Source organism: Hypomesus transpacificus, chromosome 9, assembly GCF_021917145.1.
Source record: "Hypomesus transpacificus isolate Combined female chromosome 9, fHypTra1, whole genome shotgun sequence".
NCBI lineage: Eukaryota > Metazoa > Chordata > Actinopteri > Osmeriformes > Osmeridae > Hypomesus > Hypomesus transpacificus.
The window spans coordinates 4060364-4088061 of record NC_061068.1 but is presented as its reverse complement, the minus strand read 5'-3'; the positions used below and the strand labels follow the sequence as shown (position 1 = coordinate 4088061).

Here is a 27698-nt window from a genome sequence, read left to right as displayed (position 1 = left end):
CACACAAACCCACAGCACACAAGGAACATGTATTCATCTTCTGTCAGGTTATTCACTACACGCTATGCCTTAAACATTCAAGACAAAAAAAAAAAATCAAAATTGGTGGTCAATTCGGGAAGAATCTGATTAAAATTGTTAATGAAAATTGGCCATGAATATGAAAACATTTAAACTACATACACTTCATCTTTACCGTCACCCAGACCATGTGCACACACTATTGCCTATGAGAAATATGTCAACAATAACGCGAAACAAAAGCACCCTAACAAGAATAGTAGGAGTCTGCATTAGTGGGATGAGTGTCTGCCTCATCCATTCGTCCTGGGCTTCATCCAGACCAGGTGAACTCATCAGTGCACAGGCAGAATACCTGATACAGTACAACTCATTGACCTGTGATTGGCTGCTCCAGCCCAATGGCAACATGTGCATTCTCTGTTCACTCTCTCTGTTCACTCTCTTTGCTTGGCTGAGCTGGCTTTGAATGAAGACAGTCTTTGATATCACAGGATGAGCATGTGTGTGGTTGTGTGTGTTTGCGGGTATGTGTGTGTGTGTGTGGTTGTGCAGACCGCACATTTAATCCGCCAATCTATTTTGCTTTGCTTGTTGACAGAGCTGTAAGGACCAGTGTTGTTACCTGCATGTCTCCCGGCCTTCCTGCCTACTTTGCCATTCTTCCTCTGATTGGCTGATTCAGTCTTCTTTCATTGCCTGTGGCGTTTTAAACACTGTTACTCCTGCTGTAAGCCCTGACTTGTCAGCAAGAGATGTGATGTGAGATGGTTTTTATATATAGAAAGAACTGTGCTTACATCTCCGAGACCGCACAGTCTGTCATTGTTGGCTTTGAAGAGGAGTGTATCTGAGATGTGATCAGAAGAACACTCGCAGTGCCCTCCTCATGTGGGCAGGGTTCCCCAGGACCATTCAGTATTCAGTCACGGCTCTGCTCTTATATTAGGTCATCTGACATTTTACAATATTTTGACTACTGAATATAATACACGTTGCAATATCACAGCTGCACAATCTATTCTGTGGTGGTTCTTTAAACACACACACACCACAAGTGTACTTCTACTCACACTCCTCTCAGATTACTATGCTGTTCAACACATCATTCCTATCCCAGATCTCTCTCTCTCTTTCATCCGTCTCTTCTGTGTGTCATCCGTCCTCCCTCCGCAGACACTTTGTCTAACTCTCTCCCACTTCATTCCCTTACTCATCAAGTCAAATCAAATGTTATTTGTATAGCCCTTTTTTCAAACAAAGGATTCACATGCACCCATAGAACTGCCCCTCTCTGCCCCGGCTACCACACTTCACCCTAGCTTAGGGTTCTAGGGTTAGATTTCCAGACTTCCGGGACCTTTATCATTGGTCCAACCCTGTTACCAGACCTCCCCTGACCTCTGCCCAACCCTCACCCTGAGCCCCTCACTATTTTCTCTCTCCCCAATACACACACCCCTACAACTAATAATTTTCCTCCTCCTTTTTGCTCCTCTCCCTAGCCCTCCCTCCATCTCCATCCTTCGCGCGCCCCACGATCATGTCCCACCACTACAACTGCCGTTCCTGCCCCACCCGGACCAATGCCTCCCGCTCCCCTAGATACGAGGAGGCATACGACTGGCCTGCACTGGACCGCCGCCATGGCTACGTCCCGCCCCCTCGGGCAGCCTTCCTGCTCCCCCTCCCCACAGTGGGAACGCCGTTCTCCGTGCCAGGGGGATGAGGCCGACTGCGTCGGCGCAGGGAACCCAGTCCCTACAGAGACACGCTCCCGTGGGATCAACTTACGACTGACCACCCCTTCGGCCACCCCTCCTGCGTCGGAGGTTGCCATGGAGGCTACGATAGCTACTGATCCCGTGGACGTGCAACCCCCCCATCCATGTCCTGGCGCAGCCAACCAGGCTCCAGCCAAGCCTACGGTGACCCCGGCGCGGCAGTCTAGACTACAGAAAGGCAGAAGACCCGGCCTGTGAATCTGCCGCCGCCGGCACTGCAGCCGCTCCCAGGTCTGCTAGCGCCGCCGCTGTCCCCATCCTGCCAACGGGGAGTATCCCACGATCGGGGGACAAACACGCGGTGTTCCGCAAACAGGCCCACCAGTCCTACGGGCAGGACACCGTAGCCGTGGGCAAACTGATTGGCCGGATTGTGAAGACGATCCACCACCAAGTGGACGTTGACACTTTCCTACGGAACAACGTCCTGCGCCAGGGTATCGGAGCACGGTGGATGGTTTCGCGGCCATCTACCGCCCCTCGTCACCCACTCGGGAGAGCTGGGCGGAACTCCATGAGGAAACAGAGACTTGGTTCAAATGATGCTTCCAGGTCCTGGAAAACTACGTCACCAACCTTGAGGATGTCTGTAACTGGACTGACGCCTGGGAGTTGGGTGTCAGAATCAGAATCAGAATGGGATTTTATTCGCTATGAAAGTCTGCACAGACAAGGAATTTGCTTTGGCAGGAAGGTGCATACAATAAACATATAGGAATCTTACATTTAAATATGTGGTCTAACTATACTAAGGATACATAAGCTAGCAATACTAAGCGGAATACCATAAAATAAAATATAAGTGGGCATAAAATAAAATATAAGTTGCCAATTTACAATATAAAATACAATTTAAAATACAAACATTACAGGAATTGAACGTAGTGCAAAATGTAAATAGTTTTAAGACATGAAGTCATTAAAGTCAGTGTGAGCTCTTGGCCTTGTTGAGGAGGCCAACAGCGGAAGGGAAGAAACTGTTTGTGCGGCGTGAGGTTTTGGTCCTGATGGACCGCAGCCTTTTGCCAGAGGGGAGTGACTGAAACAGGGAGTGTCCAGGTTGGGAGGAGTCCGGTGGGCTTCTGCCGACCTGGGGACCACGGTGTCTCAGGTGACCCCACACCTGGCTAAGGCCTATCTACCCTGCGATGACGTATTCATGCAGGTAAAGGCGGAGCCCTTTGTCCCCCGTCTCCGTCACAAAGGCCGTCAGGGCCCTTTGGCCCCCTTCCGGACCGGTCCCCCAGCGCGTTCTGTTTCCAAATACGGCCAAGCCCCTGGCCACTTCCACGGCGATGGCTTGACTTAAACCCACCGGCACGGGGCCGGATTGGACCCACACCTCCTCATCACATCAGCTGACAGGGGCTCTGAGGTGGTAATCATTGACAGTGACCACGGAAGAACGACTGCCGCAGGACTTCTGAGCACGCCACAACCATCCCTCTAAGGATACTGAACCCCGCAGGACTCTTTCACCGCCTGGATCCCGACTTGATAACGGCCTTCAGCTCACGTCCCACACACCCACAGGATGGACTGCCTCCTTCTGGACTTCCCTTAAGATGATCCTGCACTCGGGACAAGAGGAACCCCCTGTGTCCACACTCGTACTACAGACACAAGTGACCTTTGACACCTGAGGTCATCTACCTCTCTCTGGGGGGAACCTCTCTTGTGGGGACAAGACTTCTTCAGCGCACATTCCTGCTTAGACCCTGTGCACACGTCTATTAGAGGATACGGTCCGTGTACCCTATCGGTTACTGAAACATCTTTTCGAGTGCTTCGGAATTCACTTACCTCACCCCAGGCCACAGGTTGTGGGAGCAACTTTCCTCCTACGTTTGGTTCCCTTTTGTCCTCTGGACCATAGTAATGCTCCAGTGATTAATAGTTTTCTGCTCAGCGTTTTGTCCACGTAGGAAGACACAGTACAGTTGATCGGTCAACAAGCAGCCGGGTTTTTTTTACGAATTGTGGTAGCAACTTTCCTCCTACATTTTGTTCCCTTTTGTCCTCTGGAATGCGCCTAGGTTGACGTGCTTTAACAAAACTGAGACTCAATCCAGAGTTTTCCTTTTCCTTGTTGCATTTATTTTCCTTTAGTCTTCACAATTTGATACGTTTTCCTGACCTCTCTGAGGTCCTAGAGGGGGTCTACTCCCCTACCCCCTCTGTTGGAAGATCTACATGGCGCTAGAATACAGGTGCACGTGGTCCTGAGCCGATGGAGGTCAAAGTACTGAACTGCAACCCAGCCCTAGCCCTAATCCCCCAATGGCAGCCTTAATGGCAAAAGGGCGAGGGTTGGGATCGGGGCTGGGCTAGGGCTGGGCTCAGGTCTCGGCCTGCGGCGGAGCTCAAGGGAGGCCTGGTAACAGGATCAGACCAACGGTAGGGGTCCCGGAAGTCTGGAACTCCAACCCTAACCCTAGCCCTAATCCCCCAAAGGCAGTCTTAATGGCAACAGGGCGAGGGTTGGGATCGGGGCTGGGCTAGGGCTGGGCTCAGGTCTCGGCCTGCGGCGGAGCTCAAGGGAGGCCTGGTAAAAGGATTAGACCAACGGCAGGGGTCCCGGAAGTCTGGAACTCCAACCCTAACCCTAGCCCTAATCCCCCAATGGCAGCCTTAATGGCAACAGGGCGAGGGTTGGGATCGGGGCTGGGCTAGGGCTGGGCTCAGGTCTCGGCCTGCGGCGGAGCTCAGGGGAGGCCTGGTAACAGGATCAGACCAACGGTAGGGGTCCCGGAAGTCTGGAACTCCAACCCTAACCCTAGCCCTAATCCCCCAATGGCAGCCTTAATGGCAACAGGGCGAGGGTTGGGATCGGGGCTGGACTAGGGCTGGGCTCAGGTCTCGGCCTGGTAACAGGATCAGACCAACGGTAGGGGTCCCGGAAGTCTGGAACTCCAACCCTAACCCTAGCCCTAGCCCTAATCCCCCAATGGCAGCCTTAATGGCAACAGGGTGAGGGTTGGGATCGGGGCTGGGCTAGGGCTGGGCTCAGGTCTCGGCCTGCGGCGGAGCTCAAGGGAGGCCTGGTAACAGGATTAGACCAACGGCAGGGGTCCCGGAAGTCTGGAACTCCAACCCTAACCCTAGCCCTAGCCCTAATCCCCCAATGGCAGCCTTAATGGCAACAGGGTGAGGGTTGGGATCGGGGCTGGGCTAGGGCTGGGCTCAGGTCTCGGCCTGCGGCGGAGCTCAAGGGAGGCCTGGTAACAGGATTAGACCAACGGCAGGGGTCCCGGAAGTCTGGAACTCCAACCCTAACCCTAGCCCTAGCCCTAATCCCCCAATGGCAGCCTTAATGGCAACAGGGTGAGGGTTGGGATCGGGGCTGGGCTAGGGCTGGGCTCAGGTCTCGGCCTGCGGCGGAGCTCAGGGGAGGCCTGGTAACAGGATCAGACCAACGGTAGGGGTCCCGGAAGTCTGGAACTCCAACCCTAACCCTAGCCTAGCCCTAATCCCCCAATGGCAGCCTTAATGGCAACAGGGCGAGGGTTGGGATCGGGGCTGGGCTAGGGCTGGGCTCAGGTCTCGGCCTGCGGCGGAGCTCAGGGGAGGCCTGGTAACAGGATCAGACCAACGGCAGGGGTCCCGGAAGTCTGGAACTCCAACCCTAACCCTAGCCCTAGCCCTAATCCCCCAATGGCAGCCTTAATGGCAACAGGGCGAGGGTTGGGATCGGGGCTGGGCTAGGGCTGGGCTCAGGTCTCGGCCTGCGGCGGAGCTCAAGGGAGGCCTGGTAACAGGATCAGACCAACGGCAGGGGTCCCGGAAGTCTGGAACTCCAACCCTAACCCTAGCCCTAGCCCTAATCCCCCAATGGCAGCCTTAATGGCAACAGGGTGAGGGTTGGGATCGGGGCTGGGCTAGGGCTGGGCTCAGGTCTCGGCCTGCGGCGGAGCTCAGGGGAGGCCTGGTAACAGGATCAGACCAACGGTAGGGGTCCCGGAAGTCTGGAACTCCAACCCTAACCCTAGCCCTAATCCCCCAATGGCAGCTTTAATGGCAACAGGGCTAGGGTTGGGATCGGGGCTGGGCTGGGGGTGGGCTAGGGCTGGGCTTAGGTCTCGGCCTGCGGCGGAGGTCAGGGGAGGCCTGGTAACAGGATCAGACCAACGGTAGGGGTCCCGGAAGTCTGGAACTCCAACCCTAACCCTAGCCCTAATCCCCCAATGGCAGCCTTCATGGCAACAGGGCGAGGGTTGGGATCGGGGCTGGGCTAGGGCTGGGCTCAGGTCTCGGCCTGCGGCGGAGCTCAAGGGAGGCCTGGTAACAGGATCAGACCAACGGCAGGGGTCCCGGAAGTCTGGAACTCCAACCCTAACCCTAGCCCTAATCCCCCAATGGCAGCCTTAATGGCAACAGGGCGAGGGTTGGGATCGGGGCTGGGCTAGGGCTGGGCTCAGGTCTCGGCCTGCGGCGGACCTCAAGGGAGGCCTGGTAACAGGATTAGACCAACGGCAGGGGTCCCGGAAGTCTGGAACTCCAACCCTAACCCTAGCCCTAGCCCTAATCCCCCAATGGCAGCCTTAATGGCAACAGGGCGAGGGTTGGGATCGGGGCTGGGCTAGGGCTGGGCTCAGGTCTCGGCCTGCGGCGGAGCTCAGGGGAGGCCTGGTAACAGGATCAGACCAACGGTAGGGGTCCCGGAAGTCTGGAACTCCAACCCTAACCCTAGCCCTAATCCCCCAATGGCAGCCTTAATGGCAACAGGGCGAGGGTTGGGATCGGGGCTGGACTAGGGCTGGGCTCAGGTCTCGGCCTGGTAACAGGATCAGACCAACGGTAGGGGTCCCGGAAGTCTGGAACTCCAACCCTAACCCTAGCCCTAGCCCTAATCCCCCAATGGCAGCCTTAATGGCAACAGGGTGAGGGTTGGGATCGGGGCTGGGCTAGGGCTGGGCTCAGGTCTCGGCCTGCGGCGGAGCTCAAGGGAGGCCTGGTAACAGGATTAGACCAACGGCAGGGGTCCCGGAAGTCTGGAACTCCAACCCTAACCCTAGCCCTAGCCCTAATCCCCCAATGGCAGCCTTAATGGCAACAGGGTGAGGGTTGGGATCGGGGCTGGGCTAGGGCTGGGCTCAGGTCTCGGCCTGCAGCGGAGCTCAAGGGAGGCCTGGTAACAGGATTAGACCAACGGCAGGGGTCCCGGAAGTCTGGAACTCCAACCCTAACCCTAGCCCTAGCCCTAATCCCCCAATGGCAGCCTTAATGGCAACAGGGCGAGGGTTGGGATCGGGGCTGGGCTAGGGCTGGGCTCAGGTCTCGGCCTGCGGCGGAGCTCAGGGGAGGCCTGGTAACAGGATCAGACCAACGGTAGGGGTCCCGGAAGTCTTGAACTCCAACCCTAACCCTAGCCCTAATCCCCCAATGGCAGCCTTAATGGCAACAGGGCGAGGGTTGGGATCGGGGCTGGGCTAGGGCTGGGCTCAGGTCTCGGCCTGCGGCGGACCTCAAGGGAGGCCTGGTAACAGGATTAGACCAACGGCAGGGGTCCCGGAAGTCTGGAACTCCAACCCTAACCCTAGCCCTAGCCCTAATCCCCCAATGGCAGCCTTAATGGCAACAGGGTGAGGGTTGGGATCGGGGCTGGGCTAGGGCTGGGCTCAGGTCTCGGCCTGCGGCGGAGCTCAAGGGAGGCCTGGTAACAGGATCAGACCAACGGCAGGGGTCCCGGAAGTCTGGAACTCCAACCCTAACCCTAGCCCTAATCCCCCAATGGCAGCCTTAATGGCAACAGGGTGAGGGTTGGGATCGGGGCTGGGCTAGGGCTGGGCTCAGGTCTCGGCCTGCGGCGGAGCTCAGGGGAGGCCTGGTAACAGGATCAGACCAACGGTAGGGGTCCCGGAAGTCTGGAACTCCAACCCTAACCCTAGCCCTAATCCCCCAATGGCAGCCTTAATGGCAACAGGGCGAGGGTTGGGATCGGGGCTGGGCTAGGGCTGGGCTCAGGTCTCGGCCTGCGGCGGACCTCAAGGGAGGCCTGGTAACAGGATTAGACCAACGGCAGGGGTCCCGGAAGTCTGGAACTCCAACCCTAACCCTAGCCCTAGCCCTAATCCCCCAATGGCAGCCTTAATGGCAACAGGGTGAGGGTTGGGATCGGGGCTGGGCTAGGGCTGGGCTCAGGTCTCGGCCTGCGGCGGAGCTCAAGGGAGGCCTGGTAACAGGATTAGACCAACGGCAGGGGTCCCGGAAGTCTGGAACTCCAACCCTAACCCTAGCCCTAGCCCTAATCCCCCAATGGCAGCCTTAATGGCAACAGGGTGAGGGTTGGGATCGGGGCTGGGCTAGGGCTGGGCTCAGGTCTCGGCCTGCGGCGGAGCTCAGGGGAGGCCTGGTAAAAGGATTAGACCAACGGCAGGGGTCCCGGAAGTCTGGAACTCCAACCCTAACCCTAGCCCTAATCCCCCAATGGCAGCCTTAATGGCAACAGGGCGAGGGTTGGGATCGGGGCTGGACTAGGGCTGGGCTCAGGTCTCGGCCTGCGGCGGAGCTCAGGGGAGGCCTGGTAACAGGATCAGACCAACGGTAGGGGTCCCGGAAGTCTGGAACTCCAACCCTAACCCTAGCCCTAATCCCCCAATGGCAGCCTTAATGGCAACAGGGCGAGGGTTGGGATCGGGGCTGGGCTAGGGCTGGGCTCAGGTCTCGGCCTGCGGCGGACCTCAAGGGAGGCCTGGTAACAGGATTAGACCAACGGCAGGGGTCCCGGAAGTCTGGAACTCCAACCCTAACCCTAGCCCTAGCCCTAATCCCCCAATGGCAGCCTTAATGGCAACAGGGTGAGGGTTGGGATCGGGGCTGGGCTAGGGCTGGGCTCAGGTCTCGGCCTGCGGCGGAGCTCAAGGGAGGCCTGGTAACAGGATTAGACCAACGGCAGGGGTCCCGGAAGTCTGGAACTCCAACCCTAACCCTAGCCCTAGCCCTAATCCCCCAATGGCAGCCTTAATGGCAACAGGGTGAGGGTTGGGATCGGGGCTGGGCTAGGGCTGGGCTCAGGTCTCGGCCTGCGGCGGAGCTCAGGGGAGGCCTGGTAAAAGGATTAGACCAACGGCAGGGGTCCCGGAAGTCTGGAACTCCAACCCTAACCCTAGCCCTAATCCCCCAATGGCAGCCTTAATGGCAACAGGGCGAGGGTTGGGATCGGGGCTGGACTAGGGCTGGGCTCAGGTCTCGGCCTGGTAACAGGATCAGACCAACGGTAGGGGTCCCGGAAGTCTGGAACTCCAACCCTAACCCTAGCCCTAGCCCTAATCCCCCAATGGCAGCCTTAATGGCAACAGGGTGAGGGTTGGGATCGGGGCTGGGCTAGGGCTGGGCTCAGGTCTCGGCCTGCGGCGGAGCTCAAGGGAGGCCTGGTAACAGGATTAGACCAACGGCAGGGGTCCCGGAAGTCTGGAACTCCAACCCTAACCCTAGCCCTAGCCCTAATCCCCCAATGGCAGCCTTAATGGCAACAGGGCGAGGGTTGGGATCGGGGCTGGGCTAGGGCTGGGCTCAGGTCTCGGCCTGCGGCGGAGCTCAGGGGAGGCCTGGTAACAGGATCAGACCAACGGCAGGGGTCCCGGAAGTCTGGAACTCCAACCCTAACCCTAGCCCTAGCCCTAATCCCCCAATGGCAGCCTTAATGGCAACAGGGCGAGGGTTGGGATCGGGGCTGGACTAGGGCTGGGCTCAGGTCTCGGCCTGGTAACAGGATCAGACCAACGGTAGGGGTCCCGGAAGTCTGGAACTCCAACCCTAACCCTAGCCCTAATCCCCCAATGGCAGCCTTAATGGCAACAGGGCTAGGGTTGGGATCGGGGCTGGGCTGGGGGTGGGCTAGGGCTGGGCTCAGGTCTCGGCCTGCGGCGGAGCTCAGGGGAGGCCTGGTAACAGGATCAGACCAACGGTAGGGGTCCCGGAAGTCTGGAACTCCAACCCTAACCCTAGCCCTAATCCCCCAATGGCAGCCTTAATGGCAACAGGGCGAGGGTTGGGATCGGGGCTGGGCTAGGGCTGGGCTCAGGTCTCGGCCTGCGGCGGAGCTCAAGGGAGGCCTGGTAACAGGATTAGACCAACGGCAGGGGTCCCGGAAGTCTGGAACTCCAACCCTAACCCTAGCCCTAGCCCTAATCCCCCAATGGCAGCCTTAATGGCAACAGGGTGAGGGTTGGGATCGGGGCTGGGCTAGGGCTGGGCTCAGGTCTCGGCCTGCGGCGGACCTCAAGGGAGGCCTGGTAACAGGATTAGACCAACGGCAGGGGTCCCGGAAGTCTGGAACTCCAACCCTAACCCTAGCCCTAGCCCTAATCCCCCAATGGCAGCCTTAATGGCAACAGGGTGAGGGTTGGGATCGGGGCTGGGCTAGGGCTGGGCTCAGGTCTCGGCCTGCGGCGGAGCTCAAGGGAGGCCTGGTAACAGGATCAGACCAACGGCAGGGGTCCCGGAAGTCTGGAACTCCAACCCTAACCCTAGCCCTAGCCCTAATCCCCCAATGGCAGCCTTAATGGCAACAGGGCGAGGGTTGGGATCGGGGCTGGACTAGGGCTGGGCTCAGGTCTCGGCCTGGTAACAGGATCAGACCAACGGTAGGGGTCCCGGAAGTCTGGAACTCCAACCCTAACCCTAGCCCTAATCCCCCAATGGCAGCCTTAATGGCAACAGGGCTAGGGTTGGGATCGGGGCTGGGCTGGGGGTGGGCTAGGGCTGGGCTCAGGTCTCGGCCTGCGGCGGAGCTCAGGGGAGGCCTGGTAACAGGATCAGACCAACGGTAGGGGTCCCGGAAGTCTGGAACTCCAACCCTAACCCTAGCCCTAATCCCCCAATGGCAGCCTTAATGGCAACAGGGCGAGGGTTGGGATCGGGGCTGGGCTAGGGCTGGGCTCAGGTCTCGGCCTGCGGCGGAGCTCAAGGGAGGCCTGGTAACAGGATTAGACCAACGGCAGGGGTCCCGGAAGTCTGGAACTCAAACCCTAACCCTAGCCCTAGCCCTAATCCCCCAATGGCAGCCTTAATGGCAACAGGGTGAGGGTTGGGATCGGGGCTGGGCTAGGGCTGGGCTCAGGTCTCGGCCTGCGGCGGAGCTCAGGGGAGGCCTGGTAACAGGATCAGACCAACGGTAGGGGTCCCGGAAGTCTTGAACTCCAACCCTAACCCTAGCCCTAATCCCCCAATGGCAGCCTTAATGGCAACAGGGCGAGGGTTGGGATCGGGGCTGGGCTAGGGCTGGGCTCAGGTCTCGGCCTGCGGCGGACCTCAAGGGAGGCCTGGCAACAGGATTAGACCAACGGCAGGGGTCCCGGAAGTCTGGAACTCCAACCCTAACCCTAGCCCTAATCCCCCAATGGCAGCCTTAATGGCAACAGGGTGAGGGTTGGGATCGGGGCTGGGCTAGGGCTGGGCTCAGGTCTCGGCCTGCGGCGGAGCTCAAGGGAGGCCTGGTAACAGGATCAGACCAACGGCAGGGGTCCCGGAAGTCTGGAACTCCAACCCTAACCCTAGCCCTAATCCCCCAATGGCAGCCTTAATGGCAACAGGGTGAGGGTTGGGATCGGGGCTGGGCTAGGGCTGGGCTCAGGTCTCGGCCTGCGGCGGAGCTCAGGGGAGGCCTGGTAACAGGATCAGACCAACGGTAGGGGTCCCGGAAGTCTGGAACTCCAACCCTAACCCTAGCCCTAATCCCCCAATGGCAGCGTTAATGGCAACAGGGCGAGGGTTGGGATCGGGGCTGGGCTAGGGCTGGGCTCAGGTCTCGGCCTGCGGCGGACCTCAAGGGAGGCCTGGTAACAGGATTAGACCAACGGCAGGGGTCCCGGAAGTCTGGAACTCCAACCCTAACCCTAGCCCTAGCCCTAATCCCCCAATGGCAGCCTTAATGGCAACAGGGTGAGGGTTGGGATCGGGGCTGGGCTAGGGCTGGGCTCAGGTCTCGGCCTGCGGCGGAGCTCAAGGGAGGCCTGGTAACAGGATTAGACCAACGGCAGGGGTCCCGGAAGTCTGGAACTCCAACCCTAACCCTAGCCCTAGCCCTAATCCCCCAATGGCAGCCTTAATGGCAACAGGGTGAGGGTTGGGATCGGGGCTGGGCTAGGGCTGGGCTCAGGTCTCGGCCTGCGGCGGAGCTCAGGGGAGGCCTGGTAACAGGATCAGACCAACGGTAGGGGTCCCGGAAGTCTTGAACTCCAACCCTAACCCTAGCCCTAATCCCCCAATGGCAGCCTTAATGGCAACAGGGCGAGGGTTGGGATCGGGGCTGGGCTAGGGCTGGGCTCAGGTCTCGGCCTGCGGCGGACCTCAAGGGAGGCCTGGTAACAGGATTAGACCAACGGCAGGGGTCCCGGAAGTCTGGAACTCCAACCCTAACCCTAGCCCTAGCCCTAATCCCCCAATGGCAGCCTTAATGGCAACAGGGTGAGGGTTGGGATCGGGGCTGGGCTAGGGCTGGGCTCAGGTCTCGGCCTGCGGCGGAGCTCAAGGGAGGCCTGGTAACAGGATCAGACCAACGGCAGGGGTCCCGGAAGTCTGGAACTCCAACCCTAACCCTAGCCCTAGCCCTAGCCCTAATCCCCCAATGGCAGCCTTAATGGCAACAGGGTGAGGGTTGGGATCGGGGCTGGGCTAGGCTAGGGCTGGGCTCAGGTCTCGGCCTGCGGCGGAGCTCAAGGGAGGCCTGGTAACAGGATCAGACCAACGGCAGGGGTCCCGGAAGTCTGGAACTCCAACCCTAACCCTAGCCCTAGCCCTAATCCCCCAATGGCAGCCTTAATGGCAACAGGGCGAGGGTTGGGATCGGGGCTGGACACGGGCTGGGCTCAGGTCTCAGCCTGGTAACAGGATCAGACCAACGGTAGGGGTCCCGGAAGTCTGGAACTCCAACCCTAACCCTAGCCCTAATCCCCCAATGGCAGCCTTAATGGCAACAGGGCGAGGGTTGGAATCGGGGCTGGGCTGGGGCTGGGCTAGGGCTGGGCTCAGGTCTCGGCCTGCGGCGGAGCTCAGGGGAGGCCTGGTAACAGGATCAGACCAACGGTAGGGGTCCCGGAAGTCTGGAACTCCAACCCTAACCCTAGCCCTAATCCCCCAATGGCAGCCTTAATGGCAACAGGGCGAGGGTTGGGATCGGGGCTGGGCTAGGGCTGGGCTCAGGTCTCGGCCTGCGGCGGACCTCAAGGGAGGCCTGGTAACAGAATTAGACCAACGGCAGGGGTCCCGGAAGTCTGGAACTCCAACCCTAACCCTAGCCCTAGCCCTAATCCCCCAATGGCAGCCTTAATGGCAACAGGGTGAGGGTTGGGATCGGGGCTGGGCTAGGCTAGGGCTGGGCTCAGGTCTGGGCCTGCGGCGGAGCTCAAGGGAGGCCTGGTAACAGGATCAGACCAACGGCAGGGGTCCCGGAAGTCTGGAACTCCAACCCTAACCCTAGCCCTAGCCCTAATCCCCCAATGGCAGCCTTAATGGCAACAGGGTGAGGGTTGGGATCGGGGCTGGGCTAGGGCTGGGCTCAGGTCTCGGCCTGCGGCGGAGCTCAGGGGAGGCCTGGTAACAGGATCAGACCAACGGTAGGGGTCCCGGAAGTCTGGAACTCCAACCCTAACCCTAGCCCTAATCCCCCAATGGCAGCCTTAATGGCAACAGGGCGAGGGTTGGGATCGGGGCTGGGCTAGGGCTGGGCTCAGGTCTCGGCCTGCGGCGGACCTCAAGGGAGGCCTGGTAACAGGATTAGACCAACGGCAGGGGTCCCGGAAGTCTGGAACTCCAACCCTAACCCTAGCCCTAGCCCTAATCCCCCAATGGCAGCCTTAATGGCAACAGGGTGAGGGTTGGGATCGGGGCTGGGCTAGGCTAGGGCTGGGCTCAGGTCTGGGCCTGCGGCGGAGCTCAAGGGAGGCCTGGTAACAGGATCAGACCAACGGCAGGGGTCCCGGAAGTCTGGAACTCCAACCCTAACCCTAGCCCTAGCCCTAGCCCTAATCCCCCAATGGCAGCCTTAATGGCAACAGGGTGAGGGTTGGGATCGGGGCTGGGCTAGGGCTGGGCTCAGGTCTCGGCCTGCGGCGGAGCTCAGGGGAGGACTGGTAACAGGATCAGACCAACGGCAGGGGTCCCGGAAGTCTGGAACTCCAACCCTAACCCTAGCCCTAGCCGTAATCCCCCAATGGCAGCCTTAATGGCAACAGGGTGAGGGTTGGGATCGGGGCTGGGCTAGGGCTGGGCTCAGGTCTCGGCCTGCGGCGGAGCTCAGGGGAGGCCTGGTAACAGGATCAGACCAACGGTAGGGGTCCCGGAAGTCTGGAACTCCAACCCTAACCCTAGCCCTAATCCCCCAATGGCAGCCTTAATGGCAACAGGGCGAGGGTTGGGATCGGGGCTGGGCTAGGGCTGGGCTCAGGTCTCGGCCTGCGGCGGACCTCAAGGGAGGCCTGGTAACAGGATTAGACCAACGGCAGGGGTCCCGGAAGTCTGGAACTCCAACCCTAACCCTAGCCCTAGCCCTAATCCCCCAATGGCAGCCTTAATGGCAACAGGGTGAGGGTTGGGATCGGGGCTGGGCTAGGCTAGGGCTGGGCTCAGGTCTGGGCCTGCGGCGGAGCTCAAGGGAGGCCTGGTAACAGGATCAGACCAACGGTAGGGGTCCCGGAAGTCTGGAACTCCAACCCTAACCCTAGCCCTAGCCGTAATCCCCCAATGGCAGCCTTAATGGCAACAGGGTGAGGGTTGGGATCGGGGCTGGGCTAGGGCTGGGCTCAGGTCTCGGCCTGCGGCGGAGCTCAGGGGAGGCCTGGTAACAGGATCAGACCAACGGTAGGGGTCCCGGAAGTCTGGAACTCCAACCCTAACCCTAGCCCTAATCCCCCAATGGCAGCCTTAATGGCAACAGGGCGAGGGTTGGGATCGGGGCTGGGCTAGGGCTGGGCTCAGGTCTCGGCCTGCGGCGGACCTCAAGGGAGGCCTGGTAACAGGATTAGACCAACGGCAGGGGTCCCGGAAGTCTGGAACTCCAACCCTAACCCTAGCCCTAGCCGTAATCCCCCAATGGCAGCCTTAATGGCAACAGGGTGAGGGTTGGGATCGGGGCTGGGCTAGGGCTGGGCTCAGGTCTCGGCCTGCGGCGGAGCTCAGGGGAGGCCTGGTAACAGGATCAGACCAACGGTAGGGGTCCCGGAAGTCTGGAACTCCAACCCTAACCCTAGCCCTAATCCCCCAATGGCAGCTTTAATGGCAACAGGGCTAGGGTTGGGATCGGGGCTGGGCTGGGGGTGGGCTAGGGCTGGGCTTAGGTCTCGGCCTGCGGCGGAGGTCAGGGGAGGCCTGGTAACAGGATCAGACCAACGGTAGGGGTCCCGGAAGTCTGGAACTCCAACCCTAACCCTAGCCCTAGCCCTAATCCCCCAATGGCAGCCTTAATGGCAACAGGGCGAGGGTTGGGATCGGGGCTGGGCTAGGCTAGGGCTGGGCTCAGGTCTCGGCCTGCGGCGGACCTCAAGGGAGGCCTGGTAACAGAATTAGACCAACGGCAGGGGTCCCGGAAGTCTGGAACTCCAACCCTAACCCTAGCCCTAGCCCTAATCCCCCAATGGCAGCCTTAATGGCAACAGGGTGAGGGTTGGGATCGGGGCTGGGCTAGGCTAGGGCTGGGCTCAGGTCTGGGCCTGCGGCGGAGCTCAAGGGAGGCCTGGTAACAGGATCAGACCAACGGCAGGGGTCCCGGAAGTCTGGAACTCCAACCCTAACCCTAGCCCTAGCCCTAATCCCCCAATGGCAGCCTTAATGGCAACAGGGTGAGGGTTGGGATCGGGGCTGGGCTAGGGCTGGGCTCAGGTCTCGGCCTGCGGCGGAGCTCAGGGGAGGCCTGGTAACAGGATCAGACCAACGGTAGGGGTCCCGGAAGTCTGGAACTCCAACCCTAACCCTAGCCCTAATCCCCCAATGGCAGCCTTAATGGCAACAGGGCGAGGGTTGGGATCGGGGCTGGGCTAGGGCTGGGCTCAGGTCTCGGCCTGCGGCGGACCTCAAGGGAGGCCTGGTAACAGGATTAGACCAACGGCAGGGGTCCCGGAAGTCTGGAACTCCAACCCTAACCCTAGCCCTAGCCCTAATCCCCCAATGGCAGCCTTAATGGCAACAGGGTGAGGGTTGGGATCGGGGCTGGGCTAGGCTAGGGCTGGGCTCAGGTCTGGGCCTGCGGCGGAGCTCAAGGGAGGCCTGGTAACAGGATCAGACCAACGGCAGGGGTCCCGGAAGTCTGGAACTCCAACCCTAACCCTAGCCCTAGCCCTAGCCCTAATCCCCCAATGGCAGCCTTAATGGCAACAGGGTGAGGGTTGGGATCGGGGCTGGGCTAGGGCTGGGCTCAGGTCTCGGCCTGCGGCGGAGCTCAGGGGAGGACTGGTAACAGGATCAGACCAACGGCAGGGGTCCCGGAAGTCTGGAACTCCAACCCTAACCCTAGCCCTAGCCGTAATCCCCCAATGGCAGCCTTAATGGCAACAGGGTGAGGGTTGGGATCGGGGCTGGGCTAGGGCTGGGCTCAGGTCTCGGCCTGCGGCGGAGCTCAGGGGAGGCCTGGTAACAGGATCAGACCAACGGTAGGGGTCCCGGAAGTCTGGAACTCCAACCCTAACCCTAGCCCTAATCCCCCAATGGCAGCCTTAATGGCAACAGGGCGAGGGTTGGGATCGGGGCTGGGCTAGGGCTGGGCTCAGGTCTCGGCCTGCGGCGGACCTCAAGGGAGGCCTGGTAACAGGATTAGACCAACGGCAGGGGTCCCGGAAGTCTGGAACTCCAACCCTAACCCTAGCCCTAGCCCTAATCCCCCAATGGCAGCCTTAATGGCAACAGGGTGAGGGTTGGGATCGGGGCTGGGCTAGGCTAGGGCTGGGCTCAGGTCTGGGCCTGCGGCGGAGCTCAAGGGAGGCCTGGTAACAGGATCAGACCAACGGTAGGGGTCCCGGAAGTCTGGAACTCCAACCCTAACCCTAGCCCTAGCCGTAATCCCCCAATGGCAGCCTTAATGGCAACAGGGTGAGGGTTGGGATCGGGGCTGGGCTAGGGCTGGGCTCAGGTCTCGGCCTGCGGCGGAGCTCAGGGGAGGCCTGGTAACAGGATCAGACCAACGGTAGGGGTCCCGGAAGTCTGGAACTCCAACCCTAACCCTAGCCCTAATCCCCCAATGGCAGCCTTAATGGCAACAGGGCGAGGGTTGGGATCGGGGCTGGGCTAGGGCTGGGCTCAGGTCTCGGCCTGCGGCGGACCTCAAGGGAGGCCTGGTAACAGGATTAGACCAACGGCAGGGGTCCCGGAAGTCTGGAACTCCAACCCTAACCCTAGCCCTAGCCGTAATCCCCCAATGGCAGCCTTAATGGCAACAGGGTGAGGGTTGGGATCGGGGCTGGGCTAGGGCTGGGCTCAGGTCTCGGCCTGCGGCGGAGCTCAGGGGAGGCCTGGTAACAGGATCAGACCAACGGTAGGGGTCCCGGAAGTCTGGAACTCCAACCCTAACCCTAGCCCTAATCCCCCAATGGCAGCTTTAATGGCAACAGGGCTAGGGTTGGGATCGGGGCTGGGCTGGGGGTGGGCTAGGGCTGGGCTTAGGTCTCGGCCTGCGGCGGAGGTCAGGGGAGGCCTGGTAACAGGATCAGACCAACGGTAGGGGTCCCGGAAGTCTGGAACTCCAACCCTAACCCTAGCCCTAATCCCCCAATGGCAGCCTTCATGGCAACAGGGCGAGGGTTGGGATCGGGGCTGGGCTAGGGCTGGGCTCAGGTCTCGGCCTGCGGCGGACCTCAAGGGAGGCCTGGTAACAGGATTAGACCAACGGCAGGGGTCCCGGAAGTCTGGAACTCCAACCCTAACCCTAGCCCTAGCCCTAATCCCCCAATGGCAGCCTTAATGGCAACAGGGTGAGGGTTGGGATCGGGGCTGGGCTAGGCTAGGGCTGGGCTCAGGTCTGGGCCTGCGGCGGAGCTCAAGGGAGGCCTGGTAACAGGATCAGACCAACGGCAGGGGTCCCGGAAGTCTGGAACTCCAACCCTAACCCTAGCCCTAGCCCTAGCCCTAATCCCCCAATGGCAGCCTTAATGGCAACAGGGTGAGGGTTGGGATCGGGGCTGGGCTAGGGCTGGGCTCAGGTCTCGGCCTGCGGCGGAGCTCAGGGGAGGACTGGTAACAGGATCAGACCAACGGCAGGGGTCCCGGAAGTCTGGAACTCCAACCCTAACCCTAGCCCTAGCCGTAATCCCCCAATGGCAGCCTTAATGGCAACAGGGTGAGGGTTGGGATCGGGGCTGGGCTAGGGCTGGGCTCAAGTCTCGGCCTGCGGCGGAGCTCAGGGGAGGCCTGGTAACAGGATCAGACCAACGGTAGGGGTCCCGGAAGTCTGGAACTCCAACCCTAACCCTAGCCCTAATCCCCCAATGGCAGCCTTAATGGCAACAGGGCGAGGGTTGGGATCGGGGCTGGGCTAGGGCTGGGCTCAGGTCTCGGCCTGCGGCGGACCTCAAGGGAGGCCTGGTAACAGGATTAGACCAACGGCAGGGGTCCCGGAAGTCTGGAACTCCAACCCTAACCCTAGCCCTAGCCCTAATCCCCCAATGGCAGCCTTGATGGCAACAGGGTGAGGGTTGGGATCGGGGCTGGGCTAGGCTAGGGCTGGGCTCAGGTCTGGGCCTGCGGCGGAGCTCAAGGGAGGCCTGGTAACAGGATCAGACCAACGGTAGGGGTCCCGGAAGTCTGGAACACCAACCCTAACCCTAGCCCTAATCCCCCAATGGCAGCCTTAATGGCAACAGGGTGAGGGTTGGGATCGGGGCTGGGCTAGGGCTGGGCTCAGGTCTCGGCCTGCGGCGGAGCTCAGGGGAGGCCTGGTAACAGGATCAGACCAACGGTAGGGGTCCCGGAAGTCTGGAACTCCAACCCTAACCCTAACCCTAGCCCTAATCCCCCAATGGCAGCCTTAATGGCAACAGGGCGAGGGTTGGGATCGGGGCTGGGCTGGGGCTGGGCTAGGGCTGGGCTCAGGTCTCGGCCTGCGGCGGAGCTCAGGGGAGGCCTGGTAACAGGATCAGACCAACGGTAGGGGTCCCGGAAGTCTGGAACTCCAACCCTAACCCTAGCCCTAATCCCCCAATGGCAGCCTTAATGGCAACAGGGCGAGGGTTGGGATCGGGGCTGGGCTAGGGCTGGGCTCAGGTCTCGGCCTGCGGCGGACCTCAAGGGAGGCCTGGTAACAGGATTAGACCAACGGCAGGGGTCCCGGAAGTCTGGAACTCCAACCCTAACCCTAGCCCTAGCCCTAATCCCCCAATGGCAGCCTTAATGGCAACAGGGTGAGGGTTGGGATCGGGGCTGGGCTAGGGCTGGGCTCAGGTCTCGGCCTGCGGCGGAGCTCAGGGGAGGACTGGTAACAGGATCAGACCAACGGTAGGGGTCCCGGAAGTCTGGAACTCCAACCCTAACCCTAACCCTAGCCCTAATCCCCCAATGGCAGCCTTAATGGCAACAGGGCGAGGGTTGGGATCGGGGCTGGGCTGGGGCTGGGCTAGGGCTGGGCTCAGGTCTCGGCCTGCGGCGGAGCTCAGGGGAGGCCTGGTAACAGGATCAGACCAACGGTAGGGGTCCCGGAAGTCTGGAACTCCAACCCTAACCCTAGCCCTAATCCCCCAATGGCAGCCTTAATGGCAACAGGGCGAGGGTTGGGATCGGGGCTGGGCTAGGGCTGGGCTCAGGTCTCGGCCTGCGGCGGACCTCAAGGGAGGCCTGGTAACAGGATTAGACCAACGGCAGGGGTCCCGGAAGTCTGGAACTCCAACCCTAACCCTAACCCTAGCCCTAATCCCCCAATGGCAGCCTTAATGGCAACAGGGCGAGGGTTGGGATCGGGGCTGGGCTGGGGCTGGGCTAGGGCTGGGCTCAGGTCTCGGCCTGCGGCGGAGCTCAGGGGAGGCCTGGTAACAGGATCAGACCAACGGTAGGGGTCCCGGAAGTCTGGAACTCCAACCCTAACCCTAGCCCTAATCCCCCAATGGCAGCCTTAATGGCAACAGGGCGAGGGTTGGGATCGGGGCTGGGCTAGGGCTGGGCTCAGGTCTCGGCCTGCGGCGGACCTCAAGGGAGGCCTGGTAACAGGATTAGACCAACGGCAGGGGTCCCGGAAGTCTGGAACTCCAACCCTAACCCTAGCCCTAGCCCTAATCCCCCAATGGCAGCCTTAATGGCAACAGGGTGAGGGTTGGGATCGGGGCTGGGCTAGGGCTGGGCTCAGGTCTCGGCCTGCGGCGGAGCTCAGGGGAGGACTGGTAACAGGATCAGACCAACGGTAGGGGTCCCGGAAGTCTGGAACTCCAACCCTAACCCTAACCCTAGCCCTAATCCCCCAATGGCAGCCTTAATGGCAACAGGGCGAGGGTTGGGATCGGGGCTGGGCTGGGGCTGGGCTAGGGCTGGGCTCAGGTCTCGGCCTGCGGCGGAGCTCAGGGGAGGCCTGGTAACAGGATCAGACCAACGGTAGGGGTCCCGGAAGTCTGGAACTCCAACCCTAACCCTAGCCCTAATCCCCCAATGGCAGCCTTAATGGCAACAGGGCGAGGGTTGGGATCGGGGCTGGGCTAGGGCTGGGCTCAGGTCTCGGCCTGCGGCGGAGCTCAGGGGAGGCCTGGTAACAGGATCAGACCAACGGTAGGGGTCCCGGAAGTCTGGAACTCCAACCCTAACCCTAGCCCTAATCCCCCAATGGCAGCCTTAATGGCAACAGGGCGAGGGTTGGGATCGGGGCTGGGCTAGGGCTGGGCTCAGGTCTCGGCCTGCGGCGGACCTCAAGGGAGGCCTGGTAACAGGATTAGACCAACGGCAGGGGTCCCGGAAGTCTGGAACTCCAACCCTAACCCTAGCCCTAGCCCTAATCCCCCAATGGCAGCCTTAATGGCAACAGGGTGAGGGTTGGGATCGGGGCTGGGCTAGGGCTGGGCTCAGGTCTCGGCCTGCGGCGGAGCTCAGGGGAGGACTGGTAACAGGATCAGACCAACGGTAGGGGTCCCGGAAGTCTGGAACTCCAACCCTAACCCTAACCCTAGCCCTAATCCCCCAATGGCAGCCTTAATGGCAACAGGGCGAGGGTTGGGATCGGGGCTGGGCTGGGGCTGGGCTAGGGCTGGGCTCAGGTCTCGGCCTGCGGCGGAGCTCAGGGGAGGCCTGGTAACAGGATCAGACCAACGGTAGGGGTCCCGGAAGTCTGGAACTCCAACCCTAACCCTAGCCCTAATCCCCCAATGGCAGCCTTAATGGCAACAGGGCGAGGGTTGGGATCGGGGCTGGGCTAGGGCTGGGCTCAGGTCTCGGCCTGCGGCGGACCTCAAGGGAGGCCTGGTAACAGGATTAGACCAACGGCAGGGGTCCCGGAAGTCTGGAACTCCAACCCTAACCCTAACCCTAGCCCTAATCCCCCAATGGCAGCCTTAATGGCAACAGGGCGAGGGTTGGGATCGGGGCTGGGCTGGGGCTGGGCTAGGGCTGGGCTCAGGTCTCGGCCTGCGGCGGAGCTCAGGGGAGGCCTGGTAACAGGATCAGACCAACGGTAGGGGTCCCGGAAGTCTGGAACTCCAACCCTAACCCTAGCCCTAATCCCCCAATGGCAGCCTTAATGGCAACAGGGCGAGGGTTGGGATCGGGGCTGGGCTAGGGCTGGGCTCAGGTCTCGGCCTGCGGCGGACCTCAAGGGAGGCCTGGTAACAGGATTAGACCAACGGCAGGGGTCCCGGAAGTCTGGAACTCCAACCCTAACCCTAGCCCTAGCCCTAATCCCCCAATGGCAGCCTTAATGGCAACAGGGTGAGGGTTGGGATCGGGGCTGGGCTAGGGCTGGGCTCAGGTCTCGGCCTGCGGCGGAGCTCAGGGGAGGACTGGTAACAGGATCAGACCAACGGTAGGGGTCCCGGAAGTCTGGAACTCCAACCCTAACCCTAACCCTAGCCCTAATCCCCCAATGGCAGCCTTAATGGCAACAGGGCGAGGGTTGGGATCGGGGCTGGGCTGGGGCTGGGCTAGGGCTGGGCTCAGGTCTCGGCCTGCGGCGGAGCTCAGGGGAGGCCTGGTAACAGGATCAGACCAACGGTAGGGGTCCCGGAAGTCTGGAACTCCAACCCTAACCCTAGCCCTAATCCCCCAATGGCAGCCTTAATGGCAACAGGGCGAGGGTTGGGATCGGGGCTGGGCTAGGGCTGGGCTCAGGTCTCGGCCTGCGGCGGACCTCAAGGGAGGCCTGGTAACAGGATTAGACCAACGGCAGGGGTCCCGGAAGTCTGGAACTCCAACCCTAACCCTAGCCCTAGCCCTAATCCCCCAATGGCAGCCTTAATGGCAACAGGGTGAGGGTTGGGATCGGGGCTGGGCTAGGCTAGGGCTGGGCTCAGGTCTGGGCCTGCGGCGGAGCTCAAGGGAGGCCTGGTAACAGGATCAGACCAACGGCAGGGGTCCCGGAAGTCTGGAACTCCAACCCTAACCCTAGCCCTAGCCCTAGCCCTAATCCCCCAATGGCAGCCTTAATGGCAACAGGGTGAGGGTTGGGATCGGGGCTGGGCTAGGGCTGGGCTCAGGTCTCGGCCTGCGGCGGAGCTCAGGGGAGGACTGGTAACAGGATCAGACCAACGGCAGGGGTCCCGGAAGTCTGGAACTCCAACCCTAACCCTAGCCCTAGCCGTAATCCCCCAATGGCAGCCTTAATGGCAACAGGGTGAGGGTTGGGATCGGGGCTGGGCTAGGGCTGGGCTCAGGTCTCGGCCTGCGGCGGAGCTCAGGGGAGGCCTGGTAACAGGATCAGACCAACGGTAGGGGTCCCGGAAGTCTGGAACTCCAACCCTAACCCTAGCCCTAATCCCCCAATGGCAGCCTTAATGGCAACAGGGCGAGGGTTGGGATCGGGGCTGGGCTAGGGCTGGGCTCAGGTCTCGGCCTGCGGCGGACCTCAAGGGAGGCCTGGTAACAGGATTAGACCAACGGCAGGGGTCCCGGAAGTCTGGAACTCCAACCCTAACCCTAGCCCTAGCCCTAATCCCCCAATGGCAGCCTTAATGGCAACAGGGTGAGGGTTGGGATCGGGGCTGGGCTAGGGCTGGGCTCAGGTCTCGGCCTGCGGCGGAGCTCAGGGGAGGCCTGGTAACAGGATCAGACCAACGGTAGGGGTCCCGGAAGTCTGGAACTCCAACCCTAACCCTAACCCTAGCCCTAATCCCCCAATGGCAGCCTTAATGGCAACAGGGCGAGGGTTGGGATCGGGGCTGGGCTGGGGCTGGGCTAGGGCTGGGCTCAGGTCTCGGCCTGCGGCGGAGCTCAGGGGAGGCCTGGTAACAGGATCAGACCAACGGTAGGGGTCCCGGAAGTCTGGAACTCCAACCCTAACCCTAGCCCTAATCCCCCAATGGCAGCCTTAATGGCAACAGGGCGAGGGTTGGGATCGGGGCTGGGCTAGGGCTGGGCTCAGGTCTCGGCCTGCGGCGGACCTCAAGGGAGGCCTGGTAACAGGATTAGACCAACGGCAGGGGTCCCGGAAGTCTGGAACTCCAACCCTAACCCTAGCCCTAGCCCTAATCCCCCAATGGCAGCCTTAATGGCAACAGGGTGAGGGTTGGGATCGGGGCTGGGCTAGGGCTGGGCTCAGGTCTCGGCCTGCGGCGGAGCTCAGGGGAGGACTGGTAACAGGATCAGACCAACGGTAGGGGTCCCGGAAGTCTGGAACTCCAACCCTAACCCTAACCCTAGCCCTAATCCCCCAATGGCAGCCTTAATGGCAACAGGGCGAGGGTTGGGATCGGGGCTGGGCTGGGGCTGGGCTAGGGCTGGGCTCAGGTCTCGGCCTGCGGCGGAGCTCAGGGGAGGCCTGGTAACAGGATCAGACCAACGGTAGGGGTCCCGGAAGTCTGGAACTCCAACCCTAACCCTAGCCCTAATCCCCCAATGGCAGCCTTAATGGCAACAGGGCGAGGGTTGGGATCGGGGCTGGGCTAGGGCTGGGCTCAGGTCTCGGCCTGCGGCGGACCTCAAGGGAGGCCTGGTAACAGGATTAGACCAACGGCAGGGGTCCCGGAAGTCTGGAACTCCAACCCTAACCCTAACCCTAGCCCTAATCCCCCAATGGCAGCCTTAATGGCAACAGGGCGAGGGTTGGGATCGGGGCTGGGCTGGGGCTGGGCTAGGGCTGGGCTCAGGTCTCGGCCTGCGGCGGAGCTCAGGGGAGGCCTGGTAACAGGATCAGACCAACGGTAGGGGTCCCGGAAGTCTGGAACTCCAACCCTAACCCTAGCCCTAATCCCCCAATGGCAGCCTTAATGGCAACAGGGCGAGGGTTGGGATCGGGGCTGGGCTAGGGCTGGGCTCAGGTCTCGGCCTGCGGCGGACCTCAAGGGAGGCCTGGTAACAGGATTAGACCAACGGCAGGGGTCCCGGAAGTCTGGAACTCCAACCCTAACCCTAGCCCTAGCCCTAATCCCCCAATGGCAGCCTTAATGGCAACAGGGTGAGGGTTGGGATCGGGGCTGGGCTAGGGCTGGGCTCAGGTCTCGGCCTGCGGCGGAGCTCAGGGGAGGACTGGTAACAGGATCAGACCAACGGTAGGGGTCCCGGAAGTCTGGAACTCCAACCCTAACCCTAACCCTAGCCCTAATCCCCCAATGGCAGCCTTAATGGCAACAGGGCGAGGGTTGGGATCGGGGCTGGGCTGGGGCTGGGCTAGGGCTGGGCTCAGGTCTCGGCCTGCGGCGGAGCTCAGGGGAGGCCTGGTAACAGGATCAGACCAACGGTAGGGGTCCCGGAAGTCTGGAACTCCAACCCTAACCCTAGCCCTAATCCCCCAATGGCAGCCTTAATGGCAACAGGGCGAGGGTTGGGATCGGGGCTGGGCTAGGGCTGGGCTCAGGTCTCGGCCTGCGGCGGACCTCAAGGGAGGCCTGGTAACAGGATTAGACCAACGGCAGGGGTCCCGGAAGTCTGGAACTCCAACCCTAACCCTAGCCCTAGCCCTAATCCCCCAATGGCAGCCTTAATGGCAACAGGGTGAGGGTTGGGATCGGGGCTGGGCTAGGCTAGGGCTGGGCTCAGGTCTGGGCCTGCGGCGGAGCTCAAGGGAGGCCTGGTAACAGGATCAGACCAACGGCAGGGGTCCCGGAAGTCTGGAACTCCAACCCTAACCCTAGCCCTAGCCCTAGCCCTAATCCCCCAATGGCAGCCTTAATGGCAACAGGGTGAGGGTTGGGATCGGGGCTGGGCTAGGGCTGGGCTCAGGTCTCGGCCTGCGGCGGAGCTCAGGGGAGGACTGGTAACAGGATCAGACCAACGGCAGGGGTCCCGGAAGTCTGGAACTCCAACCCTAACCCTAGCCCTAGCCGTAATCCCCCAATGGCAGCCTTAATGGCAACAGGGTGAGGGTTGGGATCGGGGCTGGGCTAGGGCTGGGCTCAGGTCTCGGCCTGCGGCGGAGCTCAGGGGAGGCCTGGTAACAGGATCAGACCAACGGTAGGGGTCCCGGAAGTCTGGAACTCCAACCCTAACCCTAGCCCTAATCCCCCAATGGCAGCCTTAATGGCAACAGGGCGAGGGTTGGGATCGGGGCTGGGCTAGGGCTGGGCTCAGGTCTCGGCCTGCGGCGGACCTCAAGGGAGGCCTGGTAACAGGATTAGACCAACGGCAGGGGTCCCGGAAGTCTGGAACTCCAACCCTAACCCTAGCCCTAGCCCTAATCCCCCAATGGCAGCCTTGATGGCAACAGGGTGAGGGTTGGGATCGGGGCTGGGCTAGGCTAGGGCTGGGCTCAGGTCTGGGCCTGCGGCGGAGCTCAAGGGAGGCCTGGTAACAGGATCAGACCAACGGTAGGGGTCCCGGAAGTCTGGAACACCAACCCTAACCCTAGCCCTAATCCCCCAATGGCAGCCTTAATGGCAACAGGGTGAGGGTTGGGATCGGGGCTGGGCTAGGGCTGGGCTCAGGTCTCGGCCTGCGGCGGAGCTCAGGGGAGGCCTGGTAACAGGATCAGACCAACGGTAGGGGTCCCGGAAGTCTGGAACTCCAACCCTAACCCTAACCCTAGCCCTAATCCCCCAATGGCAGCCTTAATGGCAACAGGGCGAGGGTTGGGATCGGGGCTGGGCTGGGGCTGGGCTAGGGCTGGGCTCAGGTCTCGGCCTGCGGCGGAGCTCAGGGGAGGCCTGGTAACAGGATCAGACCAACGGTAGGGGTCCCGGAAGTCTGGAACTCCAACCCTAACCCTAGCCCTAATCCCCCAATGGCAGCCTTAATGGCAACAGGGCGAGGGTTGGGATCGGGGCTGGGCTAGGGCTGGGCTCAGGTCTCGGCCTGCGGCGGACCTCAAGGGAGGCCTAGTAACAGGATTAGACCAACGGCAGGGGTCCCGGAAGTCTGGAACTCCAACCCTAACCCTAGCCCTAGCCCTAATCCCCCAATGGCAGCCTTAATGGCAACAGGGTGAGGGTTGGGATCGGGGCTGGGCTAGGGCTGGGCTCAGGTCTCGGCCTGCGGCGGAGCTCAGGGGAGGACTGGTAACAGGATCAGACCAACGGTAGGGGTCCCGGAAGTCTGGAACTCCAACCCTAACCCTAACCCTAGCCCTAATCCCCCAATGGCAGCCTTAATGGCAACAGGGCGAGGGTTGGGATCGGGGCTGGGCTGGGGCTGGGCTAGGGCTGGGCTCAGGTCTCGGCCTGCGGCGGAGCTCAGGGGAGGCCTGGTAACAGGATCAGACCAACGGTAGGGGTCCCGGAAGTCTGGAACTCCAACCCTAACCCTAGCCCTAATCCCCCAATGGCAGCCTTAATGGCAACAGGGCGAGGGTTGGGATCGGGGCTGGGCTAGGGCTGGGCTCAGGTCTCGGCCTGCGGCGGACCTCAAGGGAGGCCTGGTAACAGGATTAGACCAACGGCAGGGGTCCCGGAAGTCTGGAACTCCAACCCTAACCCTAACCCTAGCCCTAATCCCCCAATGGCAGCCTTAATGGCAACAGGGCGAGGGTTGGGATCGGGGCTGGGCTGGGGCTGGGCTAGGGCTGGGCTCAGGTCTCGGCCTGCGGCGGAGCTCAGGGGAGGCCTGGTAACAGGATCAGACCAACGGTAGGGGTCCCGGAAGTCTGGAACTCCAACCCTAACCCTAGCCCTAATCCCCCAATGGCAGCCTTAATGGCAACAGGGCGAGGGTTGGGATCGGGGCTGGGCTAGGGCTGGGCTCAGGTCTCGGCCTGCGGCGGACCTCAAGGGAGGCCTGGTAACAGGATTAGACCAACGGCAGGGGTCCCGGAAGTCTGGAACTCCAACCCTAACCCTAGCCCTAGCCCTAATCCCCCAATGGCAGCCTTAATGGCAACAGGGTGAGGGTTGGGATCGGGGCTGGGCTAGGGCTGGGCTCAGGTCTCGGCCTGCGGCGGAGCTCAGGGGAGGACTGGTAACAGGATCAGACCAACGGTAGGGGTCCCGGAAGTCTGGAACTCCAACCCTAACCCTAACCCTAGCCCTAATCCCCCAATGGCAGCCTTAATGGCAACAGGGCGAGGGTTGGGATCGGGGCTGGGCTGGGGCTGGGCTAGGGCTGGGCTCAGGTCTCGGCCTGCGGCGGAGCTCAGGGGAGGCCTGGTAACAGGATCAGACCAACGGTAGGGGTCCCGGAAGTCTGGAACTCCAACCCTAACCCTAGCCCTAATCCCCCAATGGCAGCCTTAATGGCAACAGGGCGAGGGTTGGGATCGGGGCTGGGCTAGGGCTGGGCTCAGGTCTCGGCCTGCGGCGGACCTCAAGGGAGGCCTGGTAACAGGATTAGACCAACGGCAGGGGTCCCGGAAGTCTGGAACTCCAACCCTAACCCTAGCCCTAGCCCTAATCCCCCAATGGCAGCCTTAATGGCAACAGGGTG

General features: G+C 61.3%; 1 protein-coding gene across 1 annotated transcript in view; it reads right to left on the bottom strand.

The window, feature by feature from the left end:
- Window positions 1–2943: 2943 nt before the first annotated feature.
- LOC124471899 (vesicle-associated membrane protein-associated protein B-like) overlaps window positions 2944–27698 on the bottom strand; it is a 33575-nt gene continuing 8820 nt past the window's right edge. The window contains exon 5 of the mRNA XM_047026562.1: window positions 2944–3109. Coding sequence (XP_046882518.1) covers window positions 2944–3109 — 166 coding nt within the window. The remainder of the gene's footprint in view (window positions 3110–27698) is intronic.